Source organism: Nelusetta ayraudi, unplaced genomic scaffold, assembly GCF_046127955.1.
Source record: "Nelusetta ayraudi isolate G7.1 ecotype Tasmania unplaced genomic scaffold, CSIRO-AGI_Nayr_v1 ptg000060l, whole genome shotgun sequence".
NCBI classification, from domain to species: domain Eukaryota; kingdom Metazoa; phylum Chordata; class Actinopteri; order Tetraodontiformes; family Monacanthidae; genus Nelusetta; species Nelusetta ayraudi.
In genome coordinates, this window is record NW_027466110.1 from 6,492,137 (window position 1) to 6,515,583 (window position 23,447).

At 45.2% G+C, this 23,447-nt stretch overlaps 1 protein-coding gene across 6 annotated transcripts; it reads left to right on the forward strand.

The window, feature by feature from the left end:
* Positions 1 to 478: 478 nt before the first annotated feature.
* Positions 479 to 23,385, forward strand: LOC142897404 (LIM and senescent cell antigen-like-containing domain protein 1). Of its 6 annotated transcripts, none has more exons than XM_076039715.1 (11): positions 479 to 667; positions 14,891 to 15,050; positions 16,788 to 16,854; positions 16,986 to 17,106; positions 17,768 to 17,917; positions 18,654 to 18,804; positions 19,469 to 19,561; positions 20,152 to 20,200; positions 20,441 to 20,516; positions 20,897 to 21,082; positions 21,967 to 23,385. In XM_076039715.1, exons 1-10 carry the CDS (start codon positions 639 to 641, stop codon positions 21,039 to 21,041), a joined length of 1,041 nt encoding a protein of 346 aa, XP_075895830.1. In that variant the 5' UTR covers positions 479 to 638; the 3' UTR covers positions 21,042 to 21,082; positions 21,967 to 23,385. The 6 variants fall into 6 exon arrangements, with proteins under 6 accessions (XP_075895830.1, XP_075895831.1, XP_075895828.1 ...); XM_076039716.1 differs by lacking the exon at positions 479 to 667 and adding an exon at positions 2,820 to 2,942; XM_076039713.1 differs by lacking the exon at positions 479 to 667 and adding an exon at positions 6,083 to 6,370.
* Positions 23,386 to 23,447: the final 62 nt, after the last annotated feature.

Here is a 23,447-nt window from a genome sequence, read left to right on the forward strand (position 1 = left end):
TCCAGCGGTGGACGCCTACGCAAGCACACACAGAAAGAGAGCGAAGCTGCTAGTGAGACACAGGATTAAATAGGTTTAATGTTTCAGAATAAAAAACAAAACTTTTTCTTGAAGTGGTAATATTTTGTAATTTTTTTGTATTTTATCGATTGTAGAAGGCCGTGTTGTGACACAATGTTCATTAGTTTGTTATATTTTAAGTTCTTTCACATATGACAAAATCGTGCTGTACAAGAACAACACCCGATGTCTGATCGAGCCATTTTGAATCACCCACCGGTATCAAATTATTAGATGGATTAACAGTTTTGCCGTGGCGATAGTGTGTTGTTCTCAAATCTAAATTCTCCTTCAACTGCAACGTGGACAAATAAAGCGACTAAAACCGCCCTTCGCTGACAAGCCATAACAGGAAGGTGTTTACTTTGAAAGGCCATATGCGGACGTGACATGCTCGCTGCTTGTGGCTTGATGCTCGGCGAACAGAGGCGAGGTCTGTTTTCTTTTTTTCCTCCATTCAGCTCTGCGTGAAAAGCAGCGGTGGCTAGCCGACACATCCCGCACTCCTCCACCTCTGGGCGTTTGGCGACTGCAGACGGATAAAAGAGCAGCGGTTCGGTCCGGGAGAGAGCCGAACAATGCTGGGAGTCACGGAAATGACAAACGGGTGAGCGACGAGTTCGGAAATGTGTCCTCCCAACACTTTAGGAAGTTGTCAATTTAGTCGTTAGAGCGGGGGGTGCCTACGTCCCTCCTTTTCCATTATCTCATAGTGTTTCTTGAACTAACGCATTAAAAGGTTTCCGGGATTTGTTTTTTTTTTTAACGTTTCCCTGGGTTTTATTGTTAAACAAATAGGGGATTCTAATTAAGGAAGGGCTTCTGTAGTTCGCAGGAGTTGGCTGTAATTTAGTGACACTCACAACTGTCTGGCTTGTTGACAGTGCCCTCTACCGGTAGTATTGTTTGATATTTGCCCCTAAAGTGTCTCAGGGCAAAATACAAATGCTTCTTTGAATACTTAAGCAAAAATATATCTGAGCCTTGGACCCTCATTGAGAAGCTTTTTTTATAGTTAGCTTTTCCTTCACTGTATATTCACCTCTACAGTCAATAAGTAAGAATTTCTTTTCTCTCGTTAACTAATTTCTTCTTCTGCAGATTTTGCACAGTTCTTCGATGGTTCTAATTTTAGATGCAAAGGGATGCTCCTCTATTTTCTGTAAACCCTCCTCCTCCTCCCTGCACAGGAATGTCTTCCCAAATTGTGCAGGACAGTAGTTATTGCTTCCATCTCCACTTCCTGGTCACCATCTATTCCTGGGAGACCACCACTCAGCACTGTTTCTTTCCACTGGTCTGAGCACTACTGTTTCTGCGCACTGCACTTAATTATGGTCTGGGCTGAATGGCGGCGGTGCAAGTCTTTTAAAGGCCTGCTGCATTCCCAAAGCAGTGCATTTTTCTTGTCTGACTCCGCACTTTGTTGATACAACTGCAGCTTAGAAGAATGTGCTCGCTGTCTTCAGCGTGGACCTTTCTTTTTTAGGAAAAGAGGAGGGCTTGTGTTTGTGTGTGTTGTGCGATGTGGGAGTTTCACCGTGTTTGACGGTTGCAGTTCACAGAGACAGTTGCATACATTTTACTGGTTTCCATCACTTGCTCTCTACTGAACAGACACTGAAATTGTATTAATTTTGGAGCTGCGGCATGAATGCACCATACACCTTCTGCATATATCTGAGGTTACAATGAATGGCCCCATATAATGCAAAATCCACTTTTGCACATTTGCTAAAAAAATAATATGCATCCCTACTAGTCGATTACTGAACTCCTCACAAATGAGAAAAGTCCATTCTGCACTCCTCTTGGAGCCTCATTTTTGGAACTTTGCTTCATGGCCATAGATGATGCATTTACTTAGAAAGGGGAAAAAAGCACAGTAAACTGCAGTTGTGATGTGGCAGACTTTACAAATGGTCAGTAGGCGCCATTTGCAGTGAACAAACGGATGGTGGTTGAGTCACCAGCCCCCCCTCTTCACAGAACTCAGCTGGCCAGCCCGACAGTGTGTGTGTCCTGCTCATTGCGTCAAGGAAGGAAGTCGTTTGTGTCTCGGCAGAAGTTTTGAAAGTTCGTTGGTCGACTTCCGTAGGAAACACTGAGATATTGTTTTGTTATCTGGTGCATTGATAATAGAACTCTGATCAAGGAAACACGGACCCTCTCTCTCATTCTGCATTGGGCTGCTCACACTTCCTCTCTCGCTTTTCTCAATTCATTGGTTTTTAGCAAGACTTTTTCAATTTTTCAGTCTTATTTGAAAGCCATTTCCCATGCAAAGCAAAACTGCAGCGAGACTTGATGCAAATGTCAGTGTTGGACAATGATTTTCCACTGGCTTGACCTGACTTGACCTCTCTGCCAGATGGGGAGACGCCCTACATGGCACATCAATAAGACCTGCCCGTTTATCCATGTGGTCAGGGAAGACCACCTCACCCTCCTCGCACCTCCTTCCTAGTCCCTCCTCCTCTCTGCACCTCCTTTGATCTGTAACGAGGCGCTCCCACCTCAAGCCTGACAAAGCACTCCCACTGGAACCACATGTGGGTCTAGTCGTGTGTGTGTGTGTGTGTGTGTGTGTGTGTGTGTGTGTGTGTGTGTGTGTGTGTGTGTGTGTGTGTGTGTGTGTGTGTGTGTGTGTCAGCTTTACACTTGGGCGTGTGTCCCAAACGCATGCCGGTGCATACTGTATAAGCTCCAGTGGTGACAGCAAACAGGAAGTGATGTGGACATGCCCACTGACTGACTGAGATAGCAGCAGTGAGAGTGTTTGCACTGACAGCAGAGGGACTTGAGCCGCGAGTCGCATAACCTCCGCAGTTCAGAGGGGAGCGCTGTTGAATCTATTTTACGCCGCTGCCCAGTTAATTGAGGTATGTTTCACTTTTTGATTCAATGGAAATGTGCAAACCCCTTGTGAGGAGCTGCTAACTGTTGCTTTCTGCTGTTTACAATGTCTCAGGAGTGTTGTGTTGCATTAGTATCTGTCTTTGTCTTTGTATTTGCATTGAAGGGAACACCTCTTTATACATTTGGTGCATACTTGTAAACGGCTCCAATGCCTTGATGTCACTGTAAATGAGCGGCATCAAAAGTGCTCACTTTATTAAAATAATTGATAAAAATGATTCAAAACATTTTTAAAACATCAAGTTATTATGGCTTTCAAAATGTGCTGCTTTATGACCATTAGAAAATAATTTTATTATCAACTTGAATCAAGTTATTGGTAGGTTTGCGGTATTTGAGATGGAAATTTACAAAATGGCTGCTTTAACCAGTTCTGTCCACACGGCGGCAGTGTTCTCAAGCGCTTCAGGATGGTTCTGAGCTTTCGGGAGAGATGCCTGCTAATCTCTCCCCCTACCCTTAACCCTCTCTCCATCTATCTCTCTTTCTCTCTGATCCCTCTCTCCCCCCCCCCCCAAGGCTGCGCGGACACGTGCACGTCCACATGATGAGTCACAGCTTTCTCAGCACATTTTTAACCAGCACAGTCTTGGCTGCGGGCATGACAAATCCAAAAGTACAGTACTGCATTTGAAATAGTGCCACTAAAACGTTGCATTTTTACTTTGTGTTGCGAGCAGATTTTACACTTGAACTGTGCAACAGGCCTCCATACTCCAAGGCAGTCGTAGCCTGAGACTCTGATGTTTTGTGGTCTACTGGATTTATTGCACCATGTCCATCAAGTAGAACAAAACTCACATTCAAAGGAGACTGGTCAGATTGCTTTGTTCCAAGTTTAACAAGGCCTTCGCACACCGAAGTCTCTACTGCTGTGAGGGATGAGGCATGACAGCGCCTTTTTTTTTTTTTTTAAGGAAATATTTCTCAATACTGATAAAACTGTTGCTATTGCAGCATCTCCGCTGTGGTTGCCCTTATTTAGTGTCTTGCAGCAGACTTCCTCTTTTGTCACAACTCTTCCTTGGCCTTTGCTACTCTCTCTGTTTTTCCAAACAAAAGACACGATGATCGGTTCCACGATGCTCGTGATGCTGCCTGGAAAGAGTCAAATAGGAGCTTCTCAAGACGCCTCTGTGCAAATTCCAACTTCCCAGCTGCCCTGCAGGGACACAGGTGGTTTTAAATGGTTTCCTGAGGTGGTCCAGTGGTCAGAATGTTGTTAGTCTTAAGTCTTGTGTGTCTCTTAATTGAAACCCTGTACGCAAGCATTTCAACCAGGAATGAGCAAACTTTTTGACCGGTGGGCAACAGCGAAAAATGGATGAAATACAGTTATTTTATTGCTTACTCACTATTAGTATCATTTCTTCAAGTTCTGTAGACCGGATTAGAAAGTTTAACAGGCCGCATATGGCCCCCGGGCCGCAGTTTGCCCATGCCTGATTCAAACAATGTGTGATGCGTTAACGGTTTAATACATGCGCATGTTATTATCAAATGATAACATAATCGTAATGAGATCTCATTGTAATTTAAAACAATAGACTTTGAGTTTGTCTTCCTTTTTCTGCCGTATGCCAACAGCATGCATGTAAGGAGGACGGATGGAAAACTTCAAGTTCCTTTTCACGCCAACGCAGGTTCCACTCGGAGTGCGTTTTCTATCTTCTGGAAAGACTCGAGTCGTGATTCACGATCCTGAATGTTCCCGGCGTACTCAGACTTGTCAGCCTGTGTCACCGCGGCCCCGCCGAAGCCGCTGCAGGAGTCACGGTTGAACGCTCGCTTTTTACGGTTGCATCGCACACGCGCACACGCGCACACACGCGTGTGTTAATCAAACATGTGGAATGTGGGAACAGGTTACGGCAAGCTGCAGGAGGTGAATCTGCGCAGAGTGAAGAGCTGACGAGGCAGAGAGCCCATCAGGAAGATGCACTCGTCGTCGTGGTTTTGACATTCTTGAACGCAAGTGTTTTTTCAACCTTTTTTGTTGAAAAAAAATCCCTTGGCACACCACCAAAAGTATTATAAAATTACACTTTTTAGCCTCATAATGACAATATAGCCTTTTAATTTTTTTTAAGCTTACTCGGTGTGAAACCTGGGCCTGTTTAGATGCACACAAAGCTGATATTCTGGGAGGAATGGAGGGATGAAAACAGGCTCACATTCCTTTTAAAGCAGAGTCACTCCGCAATGGAATGTTGTTATCATTTTTTTAGACCAATTAAGTGAAATTGGATAATTTTTCATGGCACACCTGGCATTATCTCACGGTACACTAGTGTAACGGTGGTTGAAAAACATTGGTTTAATGGAACACTGCCCACTGGTTCTTCACATACATCGAGCACCGACGCTTGAGGGCGAAGAGATAAAAAATACATTTTCAGAAGTTGCCGAAAATGAATGTTGTCGGTGAAGAGCAATTTTTAGTGTCAGTTTTCCTTCTCTCTGTTGGGAAACAGAGACATTGTGCTCCCACAGAATGTCATGTTGAATTATTCATAGATTGGCATTTTTCTTTGAATAATTTCTCTGACATTTTGCACTTTTGGAATGGAACTGAAGGAGGGACCGAGCTGGAAAAGTTGGAGGCGTCACTTTGAGTTTACTGCGGCATTATTGTGAGTTGTTATTCTAACCCGCGATTTATCCTTGTTCAGTCCTCACTGTGCAAAAAAAAAAAAAGAAAAATTCTCGGACGAAGACAAAGAGAGGAAGCGGCTGTGTTCCGAGACGCTGCCCAACAGATTAGCTGCACTTCTGGCACAGCTGAGCGCCGTTTTAAACGGAGAGAAAAAAAATTCCTGTAACAATATGAGGCATCACAACTAGCTACAGGACTGAAGAGGCGAAGACATCAGAGAGGGAAGCACAGCGTTCTCCTCCTCCACCTCCCCCCCATCCATTCTCCTCCTCCTCCTCTCAGGCCCGCTCTGCCTCTACCTGCAGGAGGAGGAGGAGGAGGAGGAGGAGCAGGAAGAGTGCGATAGGTGTGCAGGACCTGCGAAGCCACGCCTCCGTGTTCGTCCGTCCTCAAGGGTGTGAGCCTGGGGATGTGTATTTCATGCAAACACACACACACACACACAGACACACACACACACAGAGGGAGCAGAAGAGGACCAAGTCTTTTGCTTGGCTCTGGGAAACACACGACAAGAGTATTATTTATATGAGGTCTTTTCTTCAGTGACAAAGGTTAAGAAGGAAGGCAGGAAGGGAAGGAAGGAAGGAAGGAAGGGAAGGAGGGAGGCGGCAGGGAGCGAGGCAGCGTGGATATGAACTCTCTGAGGCTGAAAGAGTTGTCAAACTCAGACTTGTACCGACGGAGGCAGGAGAGGCCGGACAGCTATGGAAGCCTGGCGGGAGAGCGCTTCAGGTGAGTGGCCGCTCCTGGCTCACTCCAGTTACCCATCATGCAACAGTTCTGCCTTTTCTGTCAAGAATCCCTGCTTTAATTTGTGTTAGTCTGTCTACCTCTCTGCTAGCCTTGCTGCTGACCATCTGCATGCGTTTAGTCAACCAGAGTTTGATCTTGGAACAATAATGATCATTTGAACGGTCCTGTCTTAAAAAAAGACAATCGATGATAAGAAATAGTATTTAATTGTAATTGTTCTCTCTGTGTGTCTTTTTGAAATAGCCTTATTCAGTTATAATTGCATGGACTTTCTGTCCCCTTGTTGATTTCTTGACAAATACATTTTAATTTGTAGCTTGATTTTTGCGACCATATATGACATACTTGCCATTTTCCTGAAGAGTTACACATTATAAAGTCTTATTTTTCTTCTTGCGTGAGGTTACGCAAACGGTTTAAGTGTCTTTCTCTGCTCCCGAGGTCTTTTCAGTCGTTTCTGCTCCCATTAGCCGGTTGTTTGTCGGCATGTTCAACGCATCACGTTGAGGATCAGGGAGTGTCTTTGTTTGTGCAGCCTTGGGAAGAAAGTCCCTCTCTGTGTGTCGTACAGTGACAAGGATGGATAAGGTGAGACGTAGTGTTTGACGGGTAAATACGGCAGCTGATGGCTGAATTCCTCCCAGTCGTGTCAGCAGCAGAGAAAAATGTCTCTGTCAACTTTTTGCGAAACACCACTTTGCGTGTTTTCCTCTGACTTTGAGTTCGTCTGCTGTGTCCTGGCCCGCTTTTCTGTTCTCATCTCCGTCTTGGTGCGTCTCCCTGTGATCCTGCAAGAATGCAGTAATGTCAGGAATGTGAGCGCTGAGCAGGGATTCTCTCTGTGGAGGTGTCCCCAGTCGCACCACAAGCACTTTGTCTCCGGCGCTCCTCCAACTCACACAATTCCCATCATGCAACTTGTCGTAAGCGTAGAGGGCACCAGAAAATTTGTTGTTTTATTAAAAGTGCATTGATACTAGTAGTGGTAACTGCAAGAGAAAGAAGCAATAGTATATTACCTTATTATCATGTCTTGTTGGAGCACAGGGTGATTCTGATACTGCATTAAGCATTTTGTGATTTATATTGGGGTTTTTTTGTGGGTCTTTTTTCTTTGTTTTTTTTGGTCTTTTTCCATTTTCTTCATTTACTTGAGAAACACCTATACTGTGCTGACCCGCCTCAGAAGACAGTGCACACTTTGGCCCCATCTAGTGGACAGAAAAGATAACAAAATGATTACTTGGAGCACAAAATTGTAGTTTTGGGTCGCATTTCATGGATAAACCAGAAAATATGGTGTTATTGCATCAGTACTTAATCCTGGATAAAACTCACAGAAACACAGAAACAGAAAAATGAAAGTAAGTTCAGTAGTTCTTTTCTGAATATTTTTCTTTCTCCTCCAAATGTGGTGCATCATGAAATTAAATGTTCTTTATCCAAAAGCAAAACCTCACCTTCTCTAAAAACCAAATGCCTTCTCATGTGGAACATTGCCCTCGTGCGTTAAAGTTCTCCGTCCTCATCTCCAACATTGTTCTCCATTTGTGTTGTTTACCTCACAACATTAAGAACCCTCGACGCTGTCGTACATCTTGCCCTAAGTGTTATTTCATCAGTGGAACCGGGCCATTAATCACCCTGCACTGAACAGGCGGAACAAACAGAAATGCCAGTAAAGGAAACGTTACGTCATGAATTGTGTTTGCACAGTGGCTGAATCAGTGTGCCTTGCTGTGTTGTCAGTGTGCGTCTCCGTGCTCGTGCTGGTGTGCACACAACACACAACTCTCCCCGCCCGCCGTGCCAGCAGCCCCTCATGTCTGCGTCGTCATGGCTGCTGTTGACTCAGTGTGCAGAGGGCAGCGAGGGTGTGTGTGTGTGTGTGTGTGTGTGTGTGTGTGTGTGTGTGTGTGTGTGTGTGTGTGTGTGTGTGTGTGTGTGTGTGTGTGTGAGAGAGAGCAGGGTGTGTTTGATATGCTTCTCTGGCCTGGATGTGTTTGTCATGTTTGTCTTGTTAGTCGCTCTCTTGGTCAGGAAGGGGCTGCCTTTCATTTTTTCATTTTCTGCCTGCAGTACAACAAGTGACCACTAGGCTAAACCACTTTTCTTTTTTGATATTTCATGAGGAAAAAGTCTAAACTTTTGGTCCCTCCGGTGTCTTAATTCTTCTAAGATTGAAATCTGGCTCCTCTTTAATGCTAACCCTCCACCAGGTGGTGCTATTGGTCAGTTTTTAGTTCTCATTTTGTCCTCTATTACCAGTCAGTTTGATTATAATTGTAGTGCAGTGGTTCCCAACAGGTGAAGTCCGAGGACCTATATTTTTTTTTGCCTATCATGAGGTCGCGAACCAAATTCATTCCACTGCAATCAAATTTTTTTCCACTAAAAAAAAAAAAATGCTAGGCCTCTTTCCGTCATTTCCGTCATGTCTAGTAAATATATTATTGAAAATATTGAATTGAATTGTGTGTTCTGCAAAATAAGTGCCCAACATTTTCTCTGTGAATATAGACAGATTGTCCACGAAGCCACGGCCCAATCAAAACAGACCCACTTCAGGGTTGCGACCCATCAGTTGAGAAACACTGTTGTAATCAAACCAGGAAGTAACTGCTGAAAGCTGCCCAGTGAAGCCCCAGAAGCTTTTTTTTTTCATTTTCATTTTTTGCTTTTTTGCTTTCTTGGTGGAATAACTGGTTGTGCTTGGCTCTCGCTGCGTTGGCAACAGTTCAGTCAGTCCTAGCGCGAAGGTGATGTTACCACCGCCACCATGGTAACAAGAGCTCAGCTGAAGAACAGTGCGTTTCCCCTCACAGCCGAGGTGACCTCGGGCCCCAGAATGCCCTCTGAGTCATGCAGAGGGCGGGACCACCACACCGCAGACGCCGTGTCGACGGCCCGACAGTTGCTGCAGCCGTTTTTAAGCTCAGGTTGACATTCAGATCTGCAGTGACGTGCGCGCACGCACACACACACACACACACACACACACACACACACACACACACACACACACACTGATTTTCCCCTCCCATTAAGCCCAAATCACGCTCGCACCACCCGACCCTCGTCATCACGCCCGCCCCGTTACTTTCTGTATACACACTCACACTGCCAACGGCTGCACACACCCGACTGCACTGAATTCTAGGCCTGTGAGCCAAAGAATTTGGCCAAAAGCAAACAGCCGACATTTATCCTCTTAACACCGGCGAGGTAAAAAGTTCACACTGGCTCTTATTTTAGAGCAGAACTGCTCCGTTGCATTGGCACCGTCTGCAATCAGAGGGCAAGACTGCGGACACTTCCTGTCGCCCTCCCCCCACACCTCCACCCCCTCGCCTATTGTGAACAGTTCAGTCAACGCTGCGTCTCAGTGGAAGAAATTCCAGTCTGGCTTCTGAGGACAGGTGACTCTTCAGCGGCCATTGTCCCGGTTTGGCTCTGGGAACTTTTGTTCAAATGGGTCCTGGAGAAAACGTCTGGCTGGTGATGTCACCGTGCGTTCACACAGTCCCTCGATAGAGAGCCAGCACTTTAGGATAAGGGCATCCTGCATGATAAAAGGCCTTGTTCTCTGCAGCCTGGGCTGTAATTGAAGAGATTAAAACCCCTCGTGTGTAAACGGCAGTTGTCTGGGAAAGAGGTTGTATTGAGTGTAAATGGATGACTTTGGGAATTATGTCCAGTTGGGGGGTCGCCCTGCTTGGCCCCTGCTGTGTATACAAACCTACACACACACACACACACACACACTCAGTGGCAGCTGCCAGCTGGGCTGGTGCCTGGAGGGTGGACTAGGTGTCTATTTGTGGAGGATGCAGTAATTTAGAGGACTGCTGCTAAATCCAACCACCTCGGAGACGCTGCTTCCTGTCCGAGCCTCAAACATTCAAAGCTTTCCGTACACTCCGGCACCGGGGGGGAGGGGGGGGGGGGGGCGGAGCAAAGTAGTGCCACCCCTCCACCCGCGACAGTGTGTCAGTAAACGACAAATAGCGGCAGACTGACACCTCAACGCCGACGATGACGCGGCTCGCACACAGATCCCTCCGTCCGTTCGTTTTCCCATCACCTGCACTCATGGAAACGCAGCTCGTGGTGCCACGCTGCTGGACGCGGGAAGCTCAGTGTGAGGGCGGGGCTACACCCTGGAAACAAAACTCTGTTTAGAAATACCAAGAGGCAAAACCGCCGACTTGCCGCTGTCAACGTCCTCACTTTGTCACCTGACGTCGCCCCGTAAGCGGCTGCTGGAGCCGTGCCCGTGCCTGTGCAATTTTGCATAAGGCCTCCTCACACGTTTGGGGTCGAGAGGTCGTTGCGCTGTTCAGCGTTTTGAAGATGTGGTGGTTATTTGCAGGCGAGGCTCCAGATGCTTCGAGTTTTCATTCAGCGCCTTTTTACGCCGCAGTCAACGAGGGAGTTTATATGAATTACGGAGCGTTTAGAAGACATCAAAGCAATAAGTTTGATCAATCCCCGCCCCCCAAAGCCTCCCATGTTGTCATAGAAGCCTGAGGTTGAACCTCTCCAAGGCGTCTTCGCGCACAGAAAATGTGTGTACATCACAAACTACTTGGAAAAAGCTGAACTGAACACATGAACTTCCCCACCACCACTGCCGGCGCGGCATGAATAGAAAATCTGCTTTCAGTAAAGTCTTTTTGCAAAGCGCAGCCGGCGCTGCCGCCGCCGACTCGTGGCTCCGCCCGCTCTGTTTATCCAGAGACGGAAAGTAAACACGCACAGAGCGACGTTCTGCTGCCTGTCCAGCGCCGTCAGGCTGCTTCGGCCCGGCTGCTGCTCGCGCTGCATTCCTGCGTTGGCGCCGTGTAGCTACAACTCCGCGGAAAGTGGAGTCCTGCGCTGCTGCGGCCATGCACCACACACACACACACACACACACACGCGCACACACACACACACACGCACATACAAACACACGGAAACACAGACAATCGTTTTCAGCACCACATTTGAATGGAGCTCAAAGATGTTTCAAATGTGCAGCAACATTTTTGGAGACAGGCGAGAAAAAAAATGTGTTGGTGTGTAAGAGAGCAAAAGTGAGGGAGTGAGAGAGAGAGGTTGAGAGAGGGAGAGAGAGAGGAGTGACGCCACAGTGACCCAGCCTGTGGCGGCATCAGGGTGGGCTCTTGAATTTCAGTAACCTGCCCAAGAATAGACTTTTGGAGGGGAGGCGGAGTGTGTGTTTAGGTGTAGGGGGGAAAAGGGAAAGAGTGTGTGTGTGTGTGTGTGTGTGTGAGAGAGAGAGAGAGAGAGAGAGAGAGAGAGAGAGTGTTCTCCCACTGGAGGCTGATCAGTGTTTCAATCTCCCTCCTGCTACAAGGACCTCAGCTCTCTCTCTCTCTCTCTCTCTCTCTCTCCCCCTCTCTCCCTCTCTCTCCCTCTAGCTCCTCCATCTATTGTCTCTGGAATTTCACTCTCAACTCGCCCGGCAGTTTGTTTGTATTTGCGTGTGTGGGTGTGTGTGTGTGGGTGTGTGGGTGTGTGTAGTTTAGTCTTTTTTTGTGGACTTTCCGTCGCAAATTCAAAGCGTCTCCGATGAGAATGGAGGTGAACGGTCGCGCCTTGCCGCCGTCCATACCCGAGGACGGCGAGGTGCCCAGCGAGCTGATGAACGGCCGCCAGCGCCGCTTCGAAGGCGGCGACTCCGGCAGCGAGGCCGAGCTCCCCGTGTCCAAGTCGCAGAGGCGGAGGAGCGACGTCAAGGTCTACAAGGAGTTTTGCGATTTCTACGCTCGCTTGTGAGTAGCGCCGAGGTGACGGCCGTCAGCTTTGGAGCTTTTTGCTTTTTATTCATTTTATTCATTTCTGTCAAATGAATGAAAGAATGAAACCAGAGGCTCGAAACCTCCCCTAAAAAAATAACCTGGAAAAGCAACACTGGGCTGTTTCTGACCTGCTCGTCTGTGTTGTTTACACTTAAAAATAACATCCATCTGATATGGGAGTAAAGCTGCTGCAGAAATATTTGGTGTGTGTGTGTGTGTGTGTGTGTGTGTGTGTGTGTGTGTGTGTGTGTGTGTGTGTATGTGTGTGTGTATGTGTGTGTGTATGTGTATGTGTATGTGTATGTGTATGTGTATGTGTGTGTGTGTGTGTGTGTGTGTGTGTGTGTGTGTGAGAGAGAGAACTCGCTCTGCTCCTGACTCGGTATTAATCTGTACGCTCTGAGCTTAGCGGGGTGTTACAGAATGTGAAGAATTCTGATATTCCAGGAGCTCCGGGATTTAGCTGAGCTGCTCCGAGGTGCCGTGTTTGTGCAGGGATGTGTGGAAGTGCTGAGTGTCAGAAAGAGAGAAAGAGCGAGCGGAAGAAGAAGAAGAAGAAGAAGAAGAAGAAGAAGAGGAAGAGGAAGCTATTTTTGTGCCAATGTGGGGGGGGAGTTGTTATGCAAAGTAAAATTTGTCAACTGGCATCCCAAGTATGCGCACATGAACACAGGAGGGGCTAAATATATTTAAGGCGCCGCATCCCTGACTCGTTTGGCCCTGGCGTAGTAAGTGACGGCTGGGCACAGGGTCACCTGCCACTCTGCCGAGATCCCCGTGGTCCAGGTGGAACATTTAGTGCAGATGTTTGAGCTCAAGGCCCAGAACCTGAAGGTTGCAGCCACCTGTGGTTGAATCTGAGTACAGCAATTATTTGGAAATGGTATTAAATCATTGTTCTGTCATTCAGGGGGATTTCTGCGGGGTGACAATCAGCAATTTCCCAGCAACGCTCTGGATCCAAATCTTCACAGTGACTCATTAAGCATTTTTTTGTTTGTTTTCAAATATTGCAGTAAGAAAGAAGTAAGAAAAGAGATTATGCGTATATATATTTATTAAACAAGTCAATCTCGTTCAATCGTCACCAGTTGCTTTTCAGTCTTCCGTAATTTGCAAATGTTCAGTTTGTGCCATATTGAAGGTCACTGGAAACACAACAAGTGAGATTATAGAGCAGTTCTGCCTTAAATAAATATCCAATTGTGTCCTGCTTTGTGTGCATGGGTATTTTAGATATTATTACACGTTGGCCTCTGTAGTCAGGGGCTCCTTTAATCAGTTTGCAATTGTTGTCAGTGAGTGACTCGCTCAAGGTTGGATGGCTCAGGGTTGTCAAGGTGTCTTTATGTGTAATCAGACGAGATGCAAAACCGAGCAGAATGTGGCGAGGAAGAGGCCTGACGACGGGAGCGCGACCTGCATCGCATCTTCTCTTCACTGACAGCCGGCCTCCATTTATAGACACAGTGTGCCTGGCGTGAGTGGCGCTAACAAGCCACCGTCTGGCTGCAGAAGCCCCTCAGCCTGACGCTGAATGCTGTGTCAGTGTTGGTGGGAACCTTCGTCCTTCATTCAGCTGAAATACAACCAGCATCGTTTCTCGGGTTCCTTTTCTTTCAAAAATCAAATCGAATGAAAAAACAAAAAAAAACAAAGTTGTAGTTCTTCCTCTCTCCCACACGAGGCGCTGGTAGGCAGATATGAGAGTGGAAATGCCTCAAGGATGTATCACTTCCTCCCACCCATCCCTTGTAAGGGCAGCGCCATCAGTGTGATACCAGGCCAGACGGGGTCTTCAAGATAGCGTGTTTGGGGAAGCTACACATGCAGTGGACGCTGATGAAAGCTGGGAACATTGTTGAGAAATACATGAGCATTCTTGAGTAAAATAGGTTGTATTATTTCGTTGAAGTGGCAAGTGATAGAAATGATGACCTGAACTTGGATTTAACTGCAGTTAATGAGAAAAACATGTTCTTTTTTTCTATCAGGGACCAGACAGCAAACTGAATCATTTCTTGAATGTTTGGCAAGTGACTGCATTTGTTCTGGCTCAGACAGAGAAAAATAATAATAATAATGATTTACTTGAACCTGGCCTGTTGATTTATCATTATAGTAGGGTTTGGTTCGAAGCAGTAAAACAAATGTGAGTGCTTTATATCAAGGGTGAATCACCCTTGTACGTCAAACTCTCTCTTTGCTGATGCAGAGCAGGTGAACAAACAGAAACGTGACACATTGCCCTCTTGTAACAATGAACCAAAAGTGTCGAAGGTGATCATCCCTCAGATCACAGCTTCATTTCTCTGCCTTCTTATTTGTTTAAATCACAGCAAATGCTGCTTGTTTTTGTTTGTTTTTCATGATCAGAGGACCATCTGATAAAGGTTAACGATAAACATTGACGTGACACACTGATACCAGCGATGAGGAAGAGGGGTTTAAGATTATTATCCTTAAGAGTTTCATAGTTGATTAACTTACTTCAAATGCTTTGCAGCGAGATCAATACTCTTAGTAATAAATGATTCATGCTGTTTTTATATCGTATTCCATCAATTTTTAATGATTTCAATGTTTTCTGGCCTTGTTTTCCACACACACCCACACACACACACACACACACACACACACACACACACTGTTCTCTGACGCTCACCCAGACATTTTTCTCATCCTCACCCAGCAACATGGCCAACGCTCTGGCCAACGCCATGTGCGAGCGCTGCAAGAGCGGCTTCGCTCCGGCCGAGAAGATCGTCAACAGCAACGGCGAGCTCTACCATGAGCAGTGCTTCGTGTGCGCCCAGTGTTTCCAGCAGTTCCCCGAAGGGCTCTTCTACGAGGTGACTCTTTGCTCTCATCTATCTCCACCGCAGCTAAAAAAAATGTTTTTGTGTGTTAAACTAAGTCTGTTTTGGAAAATGTTGCACGATGCATTTTCAAAATTATTGGATGTAAGATTCCTATGACGTGTTCAGTAATGTATTTGTGTAAACTTGGTGAAGAAATATGCAAGAGTGAAGGACCTGGGCAAGGTATTATTAGCAGCTGCTAAAAAAGCCTTTACAAAGAGATGGGGAAGGGAAGACATTCCATTCCCACACAGGACCAATGGACTCACATAGTGAAGGATCTCTGCAATGTACAATACAATGCACCATCTGAAACTGCGTAAAGTACAGTTTGATGACAGTTGGGTGAGATGAACAATATATATGACTGAACAGAGACAAAATACTTGACTAAGTTTAAAAAAAAAAAAAAAAAAAAAAAAAAGGACTACACTTGGATTACTTTTATTTTGTTATTTTTATTTATTTTTTGAGTGTTTTCTTTTGTCTATTAAGATGTTGCAATTACATTGGATAATCAGCCAATCACGCGGCAGCAACTCTTTTAGGCACGTAGATGTGGTCAAGACGTCCTGCTGGAGTTTGAAACACCTACGGCATGACGACATTAGCTGTTGCATGTGCTCCTCACTTGTCAGCCTTAAACAAAAAGAAATGGCCAAAGAACAGTTTGTGTCTCGCTGTGTCGCCCAGTGAGGCTGTCGTTAGTGTAAATTCCTCGGGCAGAGAATCCAAACACGCGGCCCCCGCCGGGGTAAATAAAGAGGAGCGAGCAGCGCTGAATTAGGAGCCCACTTCCAGTCAGTGAGCCTAAACCTTGACACCAGGCCAGCAGCTCCCTCTGTCTCTGGAGGCTCCCTCCTCGTCCCTCCTCGTCCCTCCTCGTCCCTCCCGCCCCTAAAGTCGATTTTTTTTTTTTCCATTGCTGTGATCGATTCGCTCGGCGGGCACATTAGGCCTTCATCCCTCTCTCACAGCTCTGCGGGTTGCCATAAATAAATCCTGCGTCAACCCCAGAATAAATTGCAAACAGTTTTGTCGCGTGTATCGGGGTCTCGCTTGATGAACGGACTCCTTGAAACGTGCATATGGCATGAATTATTTCTGAGTATTGACACTTTAGCTGCGTTCAGGCTGCCAGCCAAAATCCAATTTTTACCCCATCCAGATTGAAACCGGATGGCTCTTTCGTAGTTTGAACAGTCAAAAATCACATGAAATCCGATTTTTGCAAAACATATTGAAAATGGCATTTGGACAGATGGGTCTGAGTCTGAGCAGCTCCAAACACACCGGTGGGTTTTGACTGTCCGTGATGTCGCTCTACGCAAGACCCAATGTGCCAGACCAAAGAGCACAATTCGAGGTGCGGAGCTGTAACATATTGGAGCAGACAGCATCTCATAAAACGCCATTAAAGTGAGTCACAGTGTCCTTCCTCAATTTGCTCCTCTGTTTATCACCACTGAGTCATATTTAACAGCTGCCAGGATTCAAATGCATCAGTACCACCAGGCCTCAATCCCCATTGGTTCATTTGTGAAGGCTGGGGTGACTCACTGAGCTGTTGACAAAAGAGCTCCCTGATTCTTAGTTCAGCAGGACACTGATGAAGAGGTTTCCTCTCACTACTCCAGTCACCCCAAAGCGTTTGTTTGCTTCATTAAAAGCTTGTGTCGCTCTCGCGTCACTCTTATATCGTGCGCCTTGTCTGAATTCCTTTGACAGTTCGAAGGCCGGAAATACTGCGAACACGACTTCCAGATGCTCTTTGCTCCCTGCTGCCACCAGTGTGGTAAGTGCAGGCACTGCAAGTCACCGCAAGTTTTTTTTTTTTGCCACCAGACGTTACAGAAGCACTTTTAAACAGCAGCCGTCCTGACAGCCGTCTGCTTTTCCAACGTGTCCTTTTGTTTTGTGCCCAAGGTGAGTTCATCATCGGCCGCGTGATCAAGGCCATGAACAACAGCTGGCACCCAGACTGCTTCTGCTGCGACATCTGCCAGGCCGTGCTCGCCGATGTTGGATTTGTCAAGAATGCCGGAAGGTCAGTTTTCATCTCTGCGACCTGAGTCCAAAGCCACATGCTGTTGGAAATGGAGCATGGGGCTGCTGTTTTTCCCCACTGTGTTAAAATAGTATATCAGCATCTCTGCACACCAAGACCCTGATGCCAGCGGTTGTAGAGAACCCTTCCCAACACAATAAACAGAGCAGGTTTGAGAATTAACATTTACTCATTCTAATTATAGTTAGCACTGTTGCCTCGCAGCAAGAAGGTTGCAGGTTCGACCCCCAGCTGGGGCCCCACCTGTGTGCAGTTTGTCCCGTTGGGACGAGTGCGAGTACTTGTTGGTGTCTCCACCTTTGGCTCCAGAACTGAAGAATTATTTCACTTCTGTAAACTTATTTTTTGTGCTATGTTTCTATTGCATGTGTCTTGCTGTGTGTGAAAGCCAAGAGACTCCTCAAAATTTCATTATGCTTGCATAATGACAGTAAAAGATCTTGAATCTTGAACTTCTGCAAGCCTTATGAGTGTTTTATGACTGCATAATTAGTGGTGATAGAAAACAGATTCATGGATGCTCATCTAGTTGATGATAATGTACACTTACAGTCACTTAGTGACGTCACTGAGTGCATCCTCTACCCTCTACTGACTCTGCTACTCCTCTCTCACCTCTCTCCCCACGCCGTCCCACCAGGCACCTGTGCCGTCCGTGTCACAACCGGGAGAAAGCCAGGGGCCTCGGCAAGTACATCTGCCAGAAGTGCCACGCCATCATCGAGGAGCAGCCCCTCCTCTTCAAGAATGACCCCTACCATCCCGATCACTTCAACTGCAACAACTGCGGGTGAGAGCATGTGACACTTTGGACCACTGTGACACATTTTGCCGCCGCTGTGATTGTAAATCGTTTGCCACCAGTTCTGAGATGTTCCTCTGATCAATGTTTCCTGAGACGAGGTTCACTACTTTGACTCAAGCCTGCTCTCTAGTGGACAGACAGTGGAATTTTAAATGTTTTGCACTAGTGAGGAGTGCAGAATGAAAGACAGGGCATTGGACCTTAAACCTACACTACCAGTCAAACGTTTGAACACATACTTCTGATTTAATGTTTTTTCTTTCATTTTCAAGACTATTTACATTGTATATTGTCACTCAAGGCATCAGGTTATGAATAAACACACATGGAATATTTCTTAAACAAAAAAGTGTTCAATAACTCTATCCAGATAGATTGATCTAGAATAGCCACCCTGAATATAAAGTATATATAACATAACATATTTAGGTATTTAACATTTTTTCTTTTGCCACATTAATCCACATATCTTGGTCATATATTATATATATTTAGAAAGTGGTAAAGATAAAGAAGAAACGGGTGTGTCCAAACTTTTGAGTGTATATAAGATATGTATGGTGTATTTCCGTTATGTGCATCCGTCACCTGCTATACTGGGTTTCCATGTGCCTTTATTCTTCGGCCTAATGCGCGTGTGTGTGTGTGTGTGTGTGTGTGTGTGTGTGTGTGTGTGTGTGTGTGTGTGTGTGTGTGTGTGCGTGCGCGTGTGTGTGTGCAGTAAGGAGCTGACTGCCGACGCCAGGGAGCTGAAGGGCGAACTCTACTGTCTGCCCTGCCACGACAAGATGGGCGTCCCCATCTGCGGCGCCTGCAGGAGGCCCATCGAGGGCCGCGTGGTCAACGCCATGGGCAAGCAGTGGCATGTGGAGGTGTGTTGTTAAAGTTTTTTTTTTTTTTAGATGAGCTATTTAAAGTTCACGTTGAAGACATGCTGGAGATCACGTGTGTCTACTATGTATTTATATTTGACATGAAGGAATTACCATACTGACTGTTTCTTTTGTTGCAGGGTCAAAAAATACCTGATGTGCCTCTTTTGTTTTCTCTTTCCATGATGTTGATATTGTTCCTTCACGCTTTTAATGACTCTGTGTTCACCATAAGGTTCAGCACCTCAATGGCAGGCGGGTCCAGCGTTTTTTCGCTGTCTGTTTTAATGCACTCTTTCCTGCTCTCACTCCGTCGCACGCAGCACCATGTGTGCACCGTGTGCGAACGGCCGTTTCAGGGCCACCTGTTTTTTGAGCGAGGCGGTCGCGCCTACTGTGAGAGGCACTTTGACATGGTGAGGGGATTAACCCGCTGTTGACTGCTGAGCCCGCTGCCTCCCAACTTCCTGCCTTTTGAAAGTGCTCCAGCATATTATTTTTTTTCAGGATTCATACAACTAATACGTAACAGCTGGTGACGATCATAAGATGACACAGACCAGAATGATGTTGCTGTCGTGTGACCTGATCATCTCTGAGCCTGAATATGACTGACAGGCAGCTGTGCTAATCAATGTGTGCTTGGATTTGGGTTTGTTTGCAGCATTTTGTGTGTGCTAAGTGTGAGAAACCCTTCCTGGGACACCGTCACTACGAACGCAAAGGCCTGGCCTACTGTGAGACCCACTATAACCAGGTAACACGAATAACCAGACAAATCCTAAAAATAAAATAATAAAACTGGATTGCTTTGTGAGACTGCAAAAATAACGCTGTCCACTAGATGGTGCTAAGTGCTCACTGTTTGAAAAGGTTTATCGCCACAGCAGTGATGTGATTCAAAATCCATTTTTTAGCCGTCACTTCCTTAGTTTATTTTTAAGTCTAAATACAGACACTGGAATACTGAATACCTCAACATGTCTGGTTTGTATGTTGCTGCTGAAATTCTTTATGCTCTGAATACATCAGTGTAACAGTGTAACAGTGTAACGGTGTGTTCTCTAGTCAGGACAGCGAGCATCAACTTAGTCCTCAGAAAATGCACATAGAAAAAGTCATATATGTCAGAGTTCTAGTTCTTAGGAATATACGGTTGATCGTAAAAAGTCAAGTCAGTGCAATGGTGCCATCTAGTGTCAGATAATGGACATTGAAAATATACCTCTGGTGTCTGTGCTTGTTTGCATGTTTTTGTTTTGTTTTAAAACACATCCTTGGTATGTTTATGCATGTGATGCACACAGTTGAACAACTCCTCACTTTGTCTCTCCCCTCCACCCACAGCTGTTCGGAGATGTTTGCTACCACTGCAATCGTGTGATTGAAGGAGACGGTGAGGGAGCGCCTTCGTTAACTAAACCATCCATCCAACCGTTCTGTATTTCTGTTCATGTCCCCAGCAACTGACCATTTTCATGATGTTTTGATCAGTGTGCCGTGTGCACATCTAGTGAATTAGTGTATTAGAGATACTGCATGTGAGACAAAATTCAAGCTGCGTAACTTCATTTGTCTGATGGTAAAACTCAAACAAGTCTGTCTCACAGCACCACTTCTCTTTTTTGTTCCCCAGTGGTGTCTGCACTGAACAAGGCCTGGTGTGTCAACTGTTTTGCCTGCTCTACATGCAACACCAAGTTGACTCTTAAGTAAGTTTTGTCCAGGTTGAAGAGACAAATTCTGTCAGCAAAACAATAGATAATCCGTCTACTGAGCCCTCTTTGCTGATCTGATTTAGTTTAACTCGTGTGCATTTAAAAGGCCGTCCAATTCATCAAAACCCCATCTTTGATCTTCCTTCTACCTTGCATATTTAGGTGCCTGTCTTTTCTCAGCTCCTGTCTTTCCCCCCAATCTGCACCTGTTTCAGCAACTATCTATTTTTTCACTCTCTTCGTTTCTCTCTCTTTCCCTTCTACCACCTCTGCTGACTCCCACCTCCTCTCTCTTTTTTTCTTTTTACTTGTGTCTTCCTATTTTTGCCTTCCCCCCTGCGCCTCCCACCTTGCTTCCTTCTTCACTCTGTCAGGGATAAGTTTGTGGAGGTGGATCTGAAGCCAGTGTGTAAGCACTGCTACGAACGCCTGCCAGACGACATGAGGCGCCGTCTGGCCAAGCGCGAGCGTGACTCAAAAGAGAAGAAGAAGAAGCCGCTGATACCCATGTGTCTGTGATGCTCTCTTTCTATCTGCCCGCTTCCACTATTGTCTCTTTGGTCAGTTTCCTTCTCCTTTACTTCCTGTGTCTTTTCCTTTTCCTGCCTCTTTTATCCTTTTTTTTTTTTACTTTTCAAGTAAATACCAAACACATTACATGCGTTGACATTGATCGGTGAAATAATGAATGAAACTAATTAGTCCTTGCGTACCAATCTCAGCCGGAGACTGCCCAGGATTAAGCTCTCTGCTTTTCATTTTTGCTATGCAAAGAGGTAAATCCGATCAGTCACATGACGCTAGACTTGTGTTGTTTCGTGCCTTTTCGGGGCTTGTTTTGGCAGTAAACACAGAAAAGCTTTTATTTTGTCCAGCAGCTTTTTAAGCTGCCAGGGTCTCACCGGATGTTTTGGTCCTACAGTGATTATACGCCTTGAGCGGAAATACGTCTGGGGAAGTTTTACAGTGACAGGTAGCAAGCACGCAAGTGTTGCAATAATTAAAACCATTCAATACAGAAAACAGCATGTTTAGGGCTGTGTTGTTGAGATTCTTTCTGGGTTAAGGGGTTTTTAAAGGGTTATAATTGAGCTGTAAAAATATTAAAAGTAAAATGATCTCCATCTGTGGGTCCATCTATGTAGGGACATGCAAACAGCAGCAATTGGCTTAAAAAAAATTAAAATTAAAAGCTCTTGACAATTTTAAAGATTTGAAGTGCACTTCTAATCTACTATCTAAAAAAACTGTTCAAATGCTAATCTAAACAATCCCAACCTGCAGTATTGATTTTTCATTATTGTGTCAGGATATTTGATGTAGGCTGATGGTGGTCATACATCTGAGCACACAGACCAGCGTGTCACTAAATCTCATCTCACGGTTGAGCCACAGAGACAGCATACCTGCATGCCAACTGTAAACCACTCTTTTCCTCCCACAGGAACAAGTTTGTGGAGTTTGACATGAAGCCGGTGTGTAAGAAGTGCTATGAGAAGTTCCCCCTGGAGCTGAAGAAGAGACTGAAGAAGCTGTCTGAAGCCGTGGCTCGGAAGTGAGCGTGCAGCAAGGCGGCAGGACAGCAGAGCAGAGGAAGAGGTTACGCTGCAGCAGCCCTGGCAGTATTTATGGAGAGGACAAGCAGACATCATACTGTTAGTGCGGCGTCACGCAATTAGCACATTCAGTTTTAAGTTGACCATTTCAAAACTAGGAGACATGGAGAAGGGGAGAAATCCAGTCAGTTCCCATGAACCCCTGTATTGCTTTAGTGCCTTTTGGCTAAAATACTGCACTATATATATACATATATATATATATATAAATATATATATTATTCACACGCTTGCCTTATCTCACCACGTATAAAAACCCATATTTCCAAGAATGACGAATGCAAGTTCCAGAATTACTGATGCTTTGAAAGTTATTGAGTATATTTTCCATTTTCCATGGTGACTATTCATCAATTTAGTAATTTTAGGCATGTATTCTACCCCAAAACGTTTTTTTTTTTTTAAGTATTTAATGTGTAAATAATATTTCTGATATTTCCTGTTTTCAAGAGTATTAATCTATATTTGTTTTACCTGTGTTTATCTTTTAATCAGGAGTTTGGCAATGTTTGTTTATGCCCAGCGTTGTCACCAAATGTCACAATGTCTTGTCATGTGCTTTGCATGTTATGTTTAGCTCAATCTCCATGTAAATTATGAGTTAATAAAGGTATAATGTAATTTTTCTGGTCCCATCAATAAATGTTTTGAGGGCACAAAATATTCTACATCTTGTATGAGGCAGTCCACCATCACAACAACTGTCATCTTAAAAAAAAAAAAAAAAGTGAAATGTCACTGCACTCTCCACTGTGTTCAAGTTAAATCCACAGCAAGCGGTCGCTGCGTAAGACTGCTGTTGTTAATAACTACGAGGGCAGTTATCCCAAAACAACTTTTTTTCATATCAAAATGTAATTTCAGATTAAATTTCATAGCGCCACTGGTGTAAATTTTACAGGTCACCGTTAGTTGGTAGTGTGTGTGTGTGTGTGTGTGTGTGTGTGTGTGTGTGTGTGTGTGTGTGTGTGTGTGTGTGTGTGTGTGTGTGTGTGTTTCGTTGTTGTTTTTGTGTGTGTGTTTTTTTTTTAAGAGGTTTTACTAAAATTAGTTCGCTGAGGAGTTTTAGTCGATTGGGGCTGAACTCATTCTACACACACTGACGCTGTATTTTTATTTTATTTTTTATCCTTGTAATACTTATCTAAATACTATTCATGTTAACACCTGGATGTGCATGTTTTGAAATTAAATAAAGAATGGAGACATATTTTTCTTCTTCTAAATAAAACTATTTGTCTACTTCCGGTGAGTGTACTGTGATCTATTCACACACACACACACACACACACACACACACTAACTAGTA

Coding starts and splice junctions, on each gene's coding strand:
- LOC142897404 (XM_076039711.1), top strand. CDS start 11,969: ATGAGAATGGAGGTGAACGGTCGCGCCTTGCCGCCGTCCATACCCGAG. Junction 18,805..19,468: donor GCAAGCAGTGGCATGTGGAG/GTGTGTTGTTAA, acceptor GTTTGTTTGCAG/CATTTTGTGTGTGCTAAGTG. Junction 20,517..20,896: donor AACACCAAGTTGACTCTTAA/GTAAGTTTTGTC, acceptor TCACTCTGTCAG/GGATAAGTTTGTGGAGGTGG.